This window comes from Coffea arabica, chromosome 5e (assembly GCF_036785885.1).
Source record: "Coffea arabica cultivar ET-39 chromosome 5e, Coffea Arabica ET-39 HiFi, whole genome shotgun sequence".
NCBI classification, from domain to species: Eukaryota; Viridiplantae; Streptophyta; class Magnoliopsida; order Gentianales; family Rubiaceae; genus Coffea; species Coffea arabica.
Window position 1 is genome coordinate 6,703,605 of NC_092318.1, and position 13,670 is coordinate 6,717,274.

A 13,670-nucleotide genomic window follows, 5' to 3' on the forward strand; every position below is an offset into this window, starting at 1 on the left:
CTCCCTCTTGCCCTTGGTCTTGATTGATCTCAGGTTCCCTATCACCACCAGCTTCTGGGTGTTGCCTAGTAGGTCTCCCACGTCCCCTTCCTATTACTTGGCGATCCATTGCCTAGATTATGCCTATTATTGGAAAATAAGGCGTTTAGGCGAGAATAGAAATATTTATTATATTATTATTCTTTTTGTAAGTAAAATCAATATGAGAATTGAGAAAAAGGAGAGTTAATTAGTCATGTAACTTATTCACTATATAATGTATTCAAATTGCTCAAATCACAATATTCCTATCTTATTTTTATTCGATTCATCTATATATATATATATATATATATATATATATATATTTTTTTATTAAAGGGGAAATCCCCGATCATTTATTTATTGTAAAGGATAAAACCAAGAAGGTGGACAATCCCAACCTTCAATACATGTCGGAGAACTAGGAGCTAATCCTACACAGAAAATCTGCGGATGTACGGATAACTTATTGCATCCAAATTAATCAGCGACCGAACTCTACTTGGAAGCTGCTGAAAAGATTGGAAAGTAACATATGGACTCTCTGGAGATAACGCTGCTAAGCTGTCCGCCACGGCATTCGCCTCACGATGAATATGTGTAATAGACCCCTTCACCTTGCCCAGTAACAAGCGAATTTGACCTAAGACGCTACACAACGGCCACTTACCAACAGATTGACTCTGAACCAACCTTACCAACACTAAGGAATCCACCTCTACCAAAATATCTGACAACCCCGTCTCCCTACACCACTGCAGCCCAGTAAACAATGCTAAGCCCTCCGCATATACCACCTCATATTCCCCAAATTCCTTATAAAAAGCACCAAGCATCTTCCCTTCAGAATCACGTATCACCCCACCACCTCTAGCCAAACCATTGATCACACTTGCATCTGTGTTAAGTTTGAACGACCCTCGAGGCGGCTTCATCCATGATATAGCCTTCAGACAGAAGGATTTAGCTGGTTTGATCCGAAAGTAGCGTGCAAAATACGTATCCATATCCCCCTCCAACTGCACTCTGTTTAGCATACATGCCGCCCCCTTAGCAACCAACCACCCATTGGCGTCGAAAATAACTTTGGAATAGACAGGGTGAATATTTCCAAACCGAGCATCATTTCTACTACGCCATAGAAACCATAACACTACCACCGGTATGACACACCGAACATGATCCAATCGGCCATTGCTAGAAGATTGAAACCACACCACTAGCAGTGAAGAAACACATGAAAAAGAACGCCACGGAATTCCGCAAGCCAGAAAGAAATGCTGCCAAACCGCACTTGCTAACCTTCCATGTAAAAAAATATGATTCAAAGATTCCACCGCATTACCACAGCAATCACATTTGGAAACCATGGCCATTCCTCTAGACCGGAGCTTGTCGTCCAGAGGGAGGAAGTCAGACAAAACCCTCCAAGCTAAATACGACATTTTTAACGGGAGCAACAGACACCAAATTCCACGGCAAACCAAAGACATGTTACGCCGCTGTCGAACTAGCTCCCAGGCTGACGACACCGAAAATGTACCATCAGCGGAAGGAGCCCAAATTAACTCGTCCTTAAGTTTCGGGTCAACAAGTGTTTGGGAAATAATAGTAACAATAGATCGAGGAAGGACCTGGAGGAGACGATCAGTATTCCACCCCGCAGAGGTATAAAACTCAGCTACCAAAAAGTGAGGAGGCGCACCAGTAACCTGTCTGCTAAGTGGTTCATTGAACAGCCATCGATCATACCACAAATCGATGAATCCTTCACCAAGCCGCCAACGAATATTATCCTCAGTGATAGCCCGAACCAGACAGACCCTCTTCCATGTTGCCGACCCCACAGTAGCCGAAACCAAACATGGATGTTGCTCGCCAATGTACTTACGGTGCATAAATCTGGCCCAAAGAGAGCTCTTTTGACGTATTGTCCACCATAATTTCATTGCAAAAGCCCTCTCTAAATCCAATAGAGATCGAAACCCCAACCCCCATTCTTCAACTGAAAAGCATACTTTTTCCCAAGAGAACCAATGAATCCTCCTACCATCCTTGCCATCCCACAAAAAAGCGTTAAACAGCCTGCCCAATCTAAGAAAGACCCCCTTAGGCGGTTTAGTAACCTGCAAGAGGTAAAGAGGCATTGAACTCAACACATGACGAATCAAGATGAGTTTCCCCCCAGCAGACAGAAACCTGGAACTCCAATGATGAAGCTTCGCTCTCACGGAGGCAATTACTCCATCAAATAAGACACTTTTACTACGGCCAAGAGAAAGTGGGACTCCCAAATATTTGACAGGCCAAGGCTGCCCTTGAAATCCCGTTACTTGCTGAATTAATTGGATAACCTCCGAAGGGAGCTTCGACGAACACAGAAACTGACTCTTGGAGAGGTTAATTTTTTGGCCAGAAAGAGTTTGATATTCCTGTAGAAAGGACGACACAGCCTGTAGGCATTCTGTCGATGCCCGGGTGAAGATAATCACGTCATCGGCAAACGCAAGAAACGGGACCAGCCCTCCCTTAGACGAAAATCTAAACGCTGGCGTGCTAGTAAACATCCGCTGGAGACCCCTTCCAAGAAATTCCGACACAAAAAGGAAAAGAGTGGACGATAACGGATCCCCCTGACGAACCCCTCTAGTCGACTTGAAAAAGCCGGTGAGTTCCCCATTAACCAGGACAGAAAACCAGACGTTGGATATTAACCAAAAAATCAGATCCACTACACCTTCTTTAAAACCAAATTCTCGAAGCATATATAATAAAAACCCCCAGTCCACCCTGTTGTATGCCTTCTCCATATCCAACTTCAAGATTACGTTAGGGTGACGCAGTTTCTTGTCCAAATCCAGAATTAATTCCTGAGCTAGCAAAACATTATCTTGTATTCCCCTGCCCGGGATACAGCCAGTCTGAAACTCTAAAATCAACCTAGGAAGGAGCTGGTTGATACGGGTGGACAAAATCTTAGAAATGATCTTCGCACTAACCTTAGCTAAACTTATTGGTCGGAAATCTTTCCACTCACAAGCACCTTCCCTCTTGGGGAGTAAAATGATCGTCGTACTGGAAAATCTGCGGGGCATTGTGGCACCAGCAAAAAAATCCTGCACCTCATCCATGAAGTCATCTCTTATACACTCCCAACAACTTTGATAAAAACCCCCCCCAAACCCATCAGGCCCCGCAGCGCTCTGAGGGTCCATTGAGCACACCACCGTATAAACTTCATCCACCGTTGGAGATTTCAGCAGCATGTCATTCTCCTCTTGCGTAAGCTTAGGCAGCTCAAGTGACGGCCTGCTCCCAGAACAAACATCGCGGTCTGCTGTGAACAAAGAGGAGAAAAAATCAGTGGCTGAGAGCTTAATATCCTCGATACTATCAAACCAACTGTCCCCGGTGCCTCTAATCCGTGCAATAAAATTAGAGCTGCGTTTCTGCTTAACCGTTGCATGGAAAAAAGAGGTATTCGCGTCGCCCTCTTTGATCCATTTGATCGCTGCCTTCTGTCTCCAGAATTCACATTCTAACGCTAGCTCCCGAGAATGAATTGCCCGTGCCTCATGTACTGCCGACCTAGACAACATGTCCCTATTTTGATCATACAACAATTCCTTGGCCAATAGGTTATCCGCTGCCACTTTGACCCGTTGAGAAACATTCCCAAAAACCTCCACATTCCATCCAGCTAAAACTCTCTTAACCACCTTCAATTTATTAAAAAATTTCTGCATTCCAATTCCAGCAACAGGCTGAGCCCAAGCAGACCTTACTGTTTGTTGAAAAGTAGGATGACTCCGCCAAACATTAAGAAATCGAAATGAAGACCGCCGCGATGTCATACTTCCTCCCTTAACCAGCAACGGACAATGATCAGACCGCCCTCGCTGAAGATGAGCAACTCGAGTCAGCTCAATAGAAGACAGCCAAACAGCATTAACAACCGCTCGATCAAGCCGCTGCCACATACGCCCATTTGTCCATGTGTAGGCAGACCCATCAAACTGAACTGGAAATAGTCCACTCCGATTTAATGCAGAGTTAAATTCTTCCAGATCACGAATATTCGAGGCTGAACCTCCAATCCTTTCCTCCGCAGAAGAAATAACATTGTAATCTCCCACGGCCATCCATGGGAGCGTAACAGACGTTGAAAATTGCTCCAGAGCCTCCCATAACTGTCGCCTACCAATTCTGTTACACCTCGCGTAAACAGCCGAAATAAAAATGGAAGAACCAGAGGGGAAAGACACATGTATATGGACCACCTGATCCGCAGCTTCTACAAAAGAATATCGCGCATCTGAACACCAGAATATCCAAATTTTGTTATGCACGAAGGACTGAGCAAAATCAAAACCCAAGAACAGCTGCATACTCTCCAAATGGGAGACATTAGCTAATGGTTCCAAGAGAATCAGTAAACGAATATCGTTTGATCTACAAGCGCAACGAATATGCCGCAACGACTCCTTATTCGCAGCACCACGAATGTTCCACACTATAAACTTAATCGGATCTAACATTATGAGACCGAAGGTTATAAGGAGCAGATGAAATCTTACCTTCTCTTTTCCTGGTCTGCCTCCCACGAGTCTTGTGACCTTGGACCAAATTTTGCAGCAATTGAGTGTCTGTATCATCCAGAAGTGCCCCAGGGACAACCGGGTCATCACATAACTTAGATGCTGTGATTCTGCTGGCCAGCCGATCCCCAAAATTTTTTAACTCAACCAAAGAAATACTTTTCAACCCTAACCGCCCTTCAGAGTTATAGCGCACTAGACGAGCATGACCTTCATGCCGTCGAGGAGAGAGTGAACAAGCCCGCGCATGCTGCGGCACTGCAGTCACAGACTTAGTCGACAAAATATCATCTCGGCCGAAAGAAGGGATTGTGTCTGATAAAGCTTTAACCGGAGAAGAAGAATCCGGGGGAAAACGGGTCAGTACAGGGATAGCATTCTGCGTATCCGCAGCACCCCCCCGGTATGAATCAGGGAGAACTGGATCTTGAGCATGAACATTAGCCTGAGTAGGGCTACCCCTAACAGGGTTAGACGATGATGATGGAATACCAGCAATGGAGACATCTGCAGCGGGATTACTGTTTTCCCGCACTTGTATCCTTGGGACTATCACAACCCCTGAATCCCCCACAGGAAGAGAATGATCGACAGCCGGTCCTCCCTTCGGTTGAAAGACTTGCCTGACTTGAGTCGAAGCTGATGGTCTAGCACGTCGCACAGGCCGCAATTCCGGATGTTTCTGATGACAGGTACTTTCAACATGACCAATTGACGAGCAAAAAATGCAATACGAAGGATATTCTTCATACTCAACTTTCTGCCAAAAACCTTGATGTGTGCACAGACCTTAGCCCAAGTAATGACCCAGTCAGAGTTCCATTGGGCCCAGTCACACGTGCACGAGCCAAGCTCTTCGAAGAATCCCTCCAAGCCCTTGTTCGAATTGTCCAAAACCAACATGGAGTCCATAGAGATATTGAAGGCTTGAAGGATTTTAATTGAGTTATCTACACCATGACCCAAGCCCATGAAGAGTCAAGTGGGCCTCCAAATGAGTTGGCCGAATAGGGCCTTAGGCCTTAGTAGTTATTTAGCAATTGATTAGTGTTTAAGTAAGAGCATGGGCCGGCCCATCTTGTCCCAAGACCATGGGCCGACTTTTCCCTTTCCTAGTCCCTTTAGGGTTTCAGTCACTTTAGCCTATAAATAGGCTTGCTTTGTAAGGTTTTAGGTAGACGTTTTATCAATAAAGTTTTGCATATTTTCGATTCTTCTTGAGAGAGAGATTCGACCCCTTTACTTGCTTTGGCAAGGGTTTTGAGCAGTCTTGCGTTCTGTCCTAGATTGTTCTACCGACCTATTCCCCTGGAGTATTCACCTTCATCGGAGTGTCGTCTACCGTCTTGAATCATATCGTGTCGTCCGTTTGGTTCTAGACCCCGCAATTCCAAGCGTTGGACATCCTCACTAGATCCTTGGGCAAACGTGCTACGTGTCTCGAAACGTGTTGATCGAGGAACGTATCAGTTGGCTTCAGAGCTTTGGTGGAGGTATCTTCCGTTATATCCGTAGTTTTGTCTTAGTTTTCCTTGTTTCCGCTGCCTTGTTTTAAAAAAAAAAAAAAAAAACGTCACTGTTCATCCTACACTATTCATCCGCTACTGTTCATATGACACTGTTCATACGCTACTGTTCATACGACACTGTTCACGTTACTGTTCATCCGAACACAAAAATCTGTTGGTGTGTTATCTCCTTTGTGTTGTGTCTAGTTTGTTGATAATTTCTGTCCACAACTTGTTTCTTGCGTTTGAGTCGTTTGTTGCATAAAAAATTCTGGTTGTTGGTGTTTCAACGTTGCTCCCAAATCTGTCTCGTCAGTTGGTTGTCGCTTGGGCAGCAAGAACAATAACGTGACGGCTGCTAGGGTTCCCTTATCTTGCTAGGGTTATCCTTGCGGCTAGGGTTTTCTACTTGCGGCTAGGATGTCTACTTGCGGCTAGGGTTTCTTTGTACTCACTTGGACACTCTCTCTCCTACCTTTTTAGGAAACTTTCCCAAACTCTCTCATCCATTTTTTTTTTGGAAACTTTCCTAAATTCTCTTATCCATTTTTTAGGAAACTTTCTTAAACTCTCTCATCCATTTTTTTTTTGGAAACTTTCTTAAAGTCTCTCATCTATTTTTAGGAAACTTTCCTAAATTCTCTCATCCATTTTTTTGGAAACTTTCCTAAATTCTCTCATCCATTTTTAGGAAATTTTCCTAAACTCTCTCATCCATTTTTTTGGAAACTTTCCTAAATTCTCTCATCCATTTTTAGGAAACTCACCTAAAATTCTCTCATCCATTTTTAGGACCTTTCCTATATTCTCTCATCCACTTTAGGAAACTCTCCCATATTCTCTCATCCACTTTAGGAAACTCTCCTCTATTCTCTTCCTAGATTTTAGGAACACTCTCCTACACTTTCTCCTATATTTTCTCCTAGTTTTTAGGAACACTTCCCTACACTTTCTCCTACATCTCCGTGATTACTCTTGAGGAAGAAGTTGGTGACATTTATTGGACTTGAGCGGCCTTTCTCAACTACCTAACCCAACAGGTAAAGGTATTTGGTAAGTCCATTAGAGTGAGTAATTGTGAGTGATACACGAGTGTCGAGAGAAAACACGTAAGGGAGCGTGAAAAACAATATGTTCGGTTTTGTTACTAACTTTTGCAGGTTCCCTCATACATCCATGGCGAGTACAAGACGCATAAAAGTTTGCTCACCACATTGGCTTCCTGATCCTAAGGGAGTCAAAGAAGTGGCATTACGTGGTGTAGATGAGCAATTGGACATCGTCAAATCTCAGTTGCTTGGTTGGTTTTATACTCGTTGTGGTGACTGATACGTTCCTCGATCAACACGTTTCGAGACACGTAGCACGTTTGCCCAAGGATCTAGCGAGGATGTCCAACGCTTGGAATTGCGGGATCTAGAACCAAACGGATGACACGATTTGATTCAAGACGGTAGACGACACTCCGATGAAGGTGAATACTCCAGGGGAATAGGTCGGTAGAACAATCTAGGACAGAACGCAAGACTGCTCAAAACCCTTGCCAAAGCAAGTAAAGGGGTCGAATCTCTCTCTCAAGAAGAATCGAAAATATGCAAAACTTTATTGATAAAACGTCTACCTAAAACCTTACAAAGCAAGCCTATTTATAGGCTAAAGTGACTGAAACCCTAAAGGGACTAGGAAAGGGAAAAGTCGGCCCATGGTCTTGGGACAAGATGGGCCGGCCCATGCTCTTACTTAAACACTAATCAATTGCTAAATAACTACTAAGGCCTAAGGCCCTATTCGGCCAACTCATTTGGAGGCCCACTTGACTCTTCATGGGCTTGGGTCATGGTGTAGATAACTCAATTAAAATCCTTCAAGCCTTCAATATCTCTATGGACTCCATGTTGGTTTTGGACAATTCGAACAAGGGCTTGGAGGGATTCTTCGAAGAGCTTGGCTCGTGCACGTGTGACTGGGCCCAATGGAACTCGGACTGGGTCATTACTTGGGCTAAGGTCTGTGCACACATTAAACCCCACTGGTCATCTCCGATCCAAATCCTGGATCTTGGAGAATACAATACATCGACTTCCAACAATATACGCGCCACAGACGGACGCTTCAGCGAAGCCGTAGCTTCATCCACCTTTAATGGTCGGCCAAGTAAGTTACCCAGCTTAAGCAGAAATTGCTTTTCAAAAAATGGCAATGGACGACCTGGGAAATTGACCCAAACTGGTGCGATGGACGACTCTGCTCCCGATTTAAAATCGATTGTCCATTTCGACAGGGACATATGAAATTTGCCAATGTACCAAGACTTTCGACACCAGAGTCTGGTGTAATCCTCCTCCATGGAAGGCCGTAAAAGAATATGCTTGGAATCTTATAACCCTAACGGACACTCACCCCTCAGCCCCAAAGAAACGATAAATTTGCGAATAATCTCCATGGACGGGCGACCAACTGCAAACCTACCAACCAGTGCATTAGAATAAGGTGCTGCTATCTGTATCATATCTTGACGGGAAATCACCAACGAAGGCTCCCCCTTGTAAGTACTGAGATGGCCAATGCCAGAGGACGAAGGAGACGGAGATTGAGAAAGAATGGAGGCAAACGTCTTCGTAGGACGAGCAAGAAGCGGCGCCTCCCTATGCTGGGGAGCCGCCATGAAACCCTACTAAACTTGCAAAGCCCGAAAATGGTGAAGAAGCCCGATTATAGAGAGAAAGCCCGAAAAATCGTAATTTATCGATAGCTAAGGTACGACCGTTAGTTATTCTAGGATATTTCTAAATTCTCAAGAATTTTTTTTTTTAACATTATAATAAAGTAGACGTGTAATCATCAAATTTCATACACACAATATGAGTCACATTGTACACCAATTTCATACAACTTCAAGAGCCAAACAATTCACGAATACATTCAATATTTTCATACATAACTCAAACTTCAATCTTTATAAGCATGAAAGAAAACAGTACAACAATACACAAATCATTATAACCACATAGCTAATAGCTCAACCCTTAGTTTAGATTCAGCTTAACCTTAGTGGATTGTAGATCTACCACGTCTAATATTAAATCGAATAACATGATCATTACTTAAGTACATCAATGGCTCTTAAGTATTCTAAATGATCTCAAATATTTCATACATTGGCTTTTCTAATAACCTAACAACTAGTTATCTTTATCCTTTTGGACATTAGTCCCAAATAATCTTCCAATAAAATTTAAGGAGCCAAAATGCCATTGAGAAATCACCTCACATGGCAAATTCGTCAAACTCATCTCTCCTCAATTTTGAAAACTCTCCTCAAGGTTTAGAGCTATTCACAACTGCATAGTCCTTACTTAAACTACGATTTCACTCAAATTCTCTACCTAAACCAATATTTTGGGTAAGAGATGGCGTATATTCCATATACTGTTAAATGACTAGTAAAATTATTCATCTTAAATACAGAATTAGCACTAATCTTCAAGGTCTCACTATTGGCTCTTCACCTTTAACTTCCAAAAACTAGACTTAGCCTTTTCGATTCTGCTTCTCCAAATTTAATCGTGATTCCTAGTCATATCATAATGCAATATACTAAATTCTTCCCAATCTGCAAATATACCATTGAATGAAATATCTGATACTCGAGTACAGGAACCTAGCAATAGGATAATTCACAGCTCAGGCTGGCCAGTCCCAAGAGTAACTCACCTATATTTGAGATTCCTACTCGACGTACAAATCTAATTCCCTTAACAATAGTAATTACTTCAATCACTAAGTAGGCCATTTCCCACAGTCTGAGAACCCTCTCCCAGCACGAGCTCGATAGGAGCTCTGATATCACCTGTGGCGACCCCACTTCCCCCTAAGGCGAACCAGAGGGTTGGCGGGCCGTCTGCCTAACTCTCGCCAGGACTCACGCAAGCACACTAACCCAAATCCTTCCGGAGATTAACCTAAGCTGTTACAATAAAGGTTCTTCCAAAATAAATCGATTACTAATACCACATTAACTTCAAAGATAACAGCATCTGAAGTTAGCCAATCGACGGCTCTTAAACACTTCACGCGCTACTTACAAAGATTAAAGCCATACCACACCAATACAAACATACATACCAAATATCAGAATTAGGGATTACACTTTTCCAGCTTCAAGTGGCAATCCAAAATAAAAGATACAATGCTTAACCTGGAATTCATTACAAACCACAATCTAAATTCAAGTTGGTCAAGTACACTCATAGAAAATATAAGCAGCTCAAACTCTTTCAAACTTCATAACCTGTAAGGAAAACAAATGAACGTGGGGTGAGCTAAATCTCAGTGGCGCCCCAAAACATGCAATCACATAAGGCAAGTAACGAGTATTTAAATTTCACACTTAAGAAAAGCAGATAACAGCACAAGGTAGGATACAGGGGCTCTCAGGAGCCATTTGCCTCGCTTGATCAAAAGTTATCGTAGTTGACCCTCCGTCAACTCTCACTATTTACGGTCCATGTAGATACTCTTATTTTTCTTACTCCGGCCACCAGACATACCCCAGCTCCGGGCCCGCACGACAAAATAAAGGAAGCAGTATACTCGAGTTATACCCTTAGGAAATTGGGAGCAGTATACTTGCGTATACCCTCAGGAAATTGGTCGAGGGATTCACCCAGCGACGTTATGTCCAACACGTGGTTACCAGGTCAGGATAAGAGGCCCTCCCACCCTTAAGGTGTGGTACATTCCCCTGCCTGGTGATTTAGTACTTGAGATAGGATAAGAGGCCCTCCTACCCTCAGGTGTGGTACATTCCCCTACTCAGTACTTAGCAAGTATTCCAAGGTTTTAGCACTTGAGATAGGATAAGAGGCCCTCCCACCCTCAGGTGTGGTACATTCCCCTACTCAATGCTTAGCAAGTGCAAGCAACATATTTCACGAAAACACTTCACACAAGTCACCACTCGAACGGCTAGTGCGATAAAGTACAAACTGCCCACTTCGATGGATCAGAAAAATCATTTTCCGATTATCACATATCAAGTCAAGAAAGCACTTTAATCAAGTAGGCGTGGAACAAGCAGGGACACTCACCAAGAGTGAAGTTACTGATCAGGCTGTGAATCAAAATCTGCGTCCTCGCTAAATCCTAAAATACCACATTTTAAAACTATAAGCTGGCTATACTAGTTCTAGGATTACGTAGGAAAAACTATTCGTAGTATAGCTAGTTTATTTTCTTGGAATAATTCAACCAACCATGTAGTATTAAAACTAATAAAATACTTTGTAAAGTTTCTTTAATATTACTTTTCTTGTAAAAGTGTTACTAAAACGAATTTTACGTGAAATAATGTTTCTTGCCGAACAAGTTTTCTGTACGTTTAGTTAAAGTCGCTAAAATCTCGTAGTTTGGAAATTTCCTCTAGAAATTTGCAAGGGACAGGTCTTTGAAGAAAGTAAAGGAAATGATACAAGACTTAGGGTTTTAAAAGCTAGAAAAATTATTTTCTATAACCAGCAAGGCTAGTTTAAGCTAAGGAAAAAATTGTCGGTTTGGAAAAATTTAGGCAAAAATACTAAATACTGAGTTTTATCGTTTAATTCTAGCGTAAAAATATTTTTGACTAACTTGATTAAAATTTCTCGAGTTCACAGGGTCGAAATGATTTTCACAAATTCGATTCCATTTCGAGATCACATTATGACTCAGATTTATCGACATGATAAGATCACATTTCAAATAGCAAATCACTAGGGCTTCTTCAATCATTAGCCCTAGATTTCAACAGATTCATTTCTGCTAGAAAAGTAAAACATGTGACCAAGGTTTCGTCAATCATTAGCTCTTGGTTTTGGCAAGTTCACGTCACATCTCCACTTAATCAAAATAAACATAAAGCCTCCCAAGCAATTCCAGCAGTTTAATTTCATCAACTTTGACACTTATATAAAATTATTCAAATGGCCAAAACGATCTTCACAATTCCAGCTCATTTGCACAGTGGATTCCAAGTCACCAATGTAAACAAAATCACAAACCAAATATCAATTTCTCTAGGGCTTCATGAATCATTAGCCCTAGGTCTCAACAGATTCTAGTACAGTCAAAATTCAACGAAGGAAATCCACGGTATCAAAGCAATCCCAAATCACGACCCATGGACCTTCCAAGTACATTTCAACCAACCACTTGAACAAATTCACCAAAAATTAAATTATTGCAAAGCTACTCAAATGGTCAAGAGCTTCATCAATCATTAGCTCTTGACAACCAATACTCACTAAAAGATCTCAATTAGTTCGGCCAGCTTTCAAATCAAATTTCCAATAATAGAGTAGTTTATTTATATAGCTTTTGTTCCTAGTTTTCTTCAATTCTTACCTCAGCTCAACATGCAAAAGGTGATTAGCAAGCTTCAAGCAAATCTTAAACATCCAATATGAAAATCTTAATTAAAATTCGAAGAAAAATTAATTAAATGCTCTCGACCAAGCTGGAATATTTTTTTAACAGCTTCCCAAGTGCTTGAAGTACAAATTTTACTCTCCCTTTTTTTTTTCACGGCCCATTTCGGCTACATGCAGAACCAAACCATGCTAATACATATGTATATACATAATCCAGTTTAACATAGAAATTCAAGACCCAAAGTCATAAAATTTGTTAGGAATCTGTCTAGTTCCTCTCTTGGATAAGCTGGAAAATTTTTGCAGCAGAAAATCTCTCTCGGTTTCAATCCAAAATTCAACTTTTCCTCAAGCTTTCTTCAACTAAACCTTCCAAACATCTAAGACCCACATATCACATGCAAAAACTACCGTTAGTTTCCATTTTTCTTCAACAGTAACAGGCGGCAACTCACATGCAAGCTCTCGGCCACATTTTCAGTTTTTTTTCCCTTTTTTTTCTTTTTTTTTTCTTTCCTCACGGTTCATCAGCTACATGCATGACCCAAAATCAGTTATCTATCAGTTTTGATCCATAAGCAAGTTCGGACAACATCAAAACATTACTCAACCAGAAATTCAAACAATCCTGCTCTCGGTTGGCTTGCATGCAACCTGATTCTGTATCTTTTCAATTTTCTGTCTTAATCAAGGTTAATTACCTTCATGCAAAGCTTAATCATCCAGGTTTTAGTTGATTAAATGTGCATCTAGGCTCGGATTATCACAGATTAGCTAATTAGAGTTACAAATTTCCAGCTCAAACTTTCGGCAGCTTCAATTCTTCCAAACCAGATTTCTTAAGTCTCAATTCCTCATCTAACCTCACAAACCCACATGCATGCGTATAGACAGCTTCATCAACCCATAAACAATTCATCTAAGTCCAGAATTTACCTTAGCTTGAAGCCTAAAACACACGACTAGCAGCTGCAACAAACCTCCACTCTTGGCTGTCCAGAAATTTAGTCCGCTAGTTCTTCCTCTCCCTTGTTCAAGCTCGGCACTAGGATGAAGAAAATCTGGTCTCAAGCTCTTCACCAGCTCACGGATGAAAGACAAACTGAATCGCAAGTCCCTCTCTTCCCTCTCTAGTT

At 41.9% G+C, this 13,670-nt stretch overlaps 1 protein-coding gene across 1 annotated transcript; it reads right to left on the reverse strand.

The window, feature by feature from the left end:
* Positions 1-455: 455 nt before the first annotated feature.
* On the reverse strand, positions 456-8,792 carry LOC113688445 (uncharacterized). The gene is made up of 3 exons (XM_027206259.1): positions 8,528-8,792; positions 4,599-5,390; positions 456-4,552 (listed from the first exon to the last, which is right to left on the reverse strand). Exons 1-3 carry the CDS (start codon positions 8,790-8,792, stop codon positions 456-458), a joined length of 5,154 nt encoding a protein of 1,717 aa, XP_027062060.1.
* Between the last annotated feature and the right edge of the window lie 4,878 nt (positions 8,793-13,670).

Excerpts from the sequence above, each read along its gene's own strand:
- LOC113688445 (XM_027206259.1), bottom strand. The coding sequence starts at position 8,792 with ATGGCGGCTCCCCAGCATAGGGAGGCGCCGCTTCTTGCTCGTCCTACG. Across the intron at positions 5,391-8,527 it reads CGTTTCTTTGGGGCTGAGGG|GTTTTTGGCAGAAAGTTGAG; the intron begins GTGAGTGTCCGT and ends GCACACATCAAG. Across the intron at positions 4,553-4,598 it reads GCAGACCAGGAAAAGAGAAG|ATCCGATTAAGTTTATAGTG; the intron begins GTAAGATTTCAT and ends TCATAATGTTAG.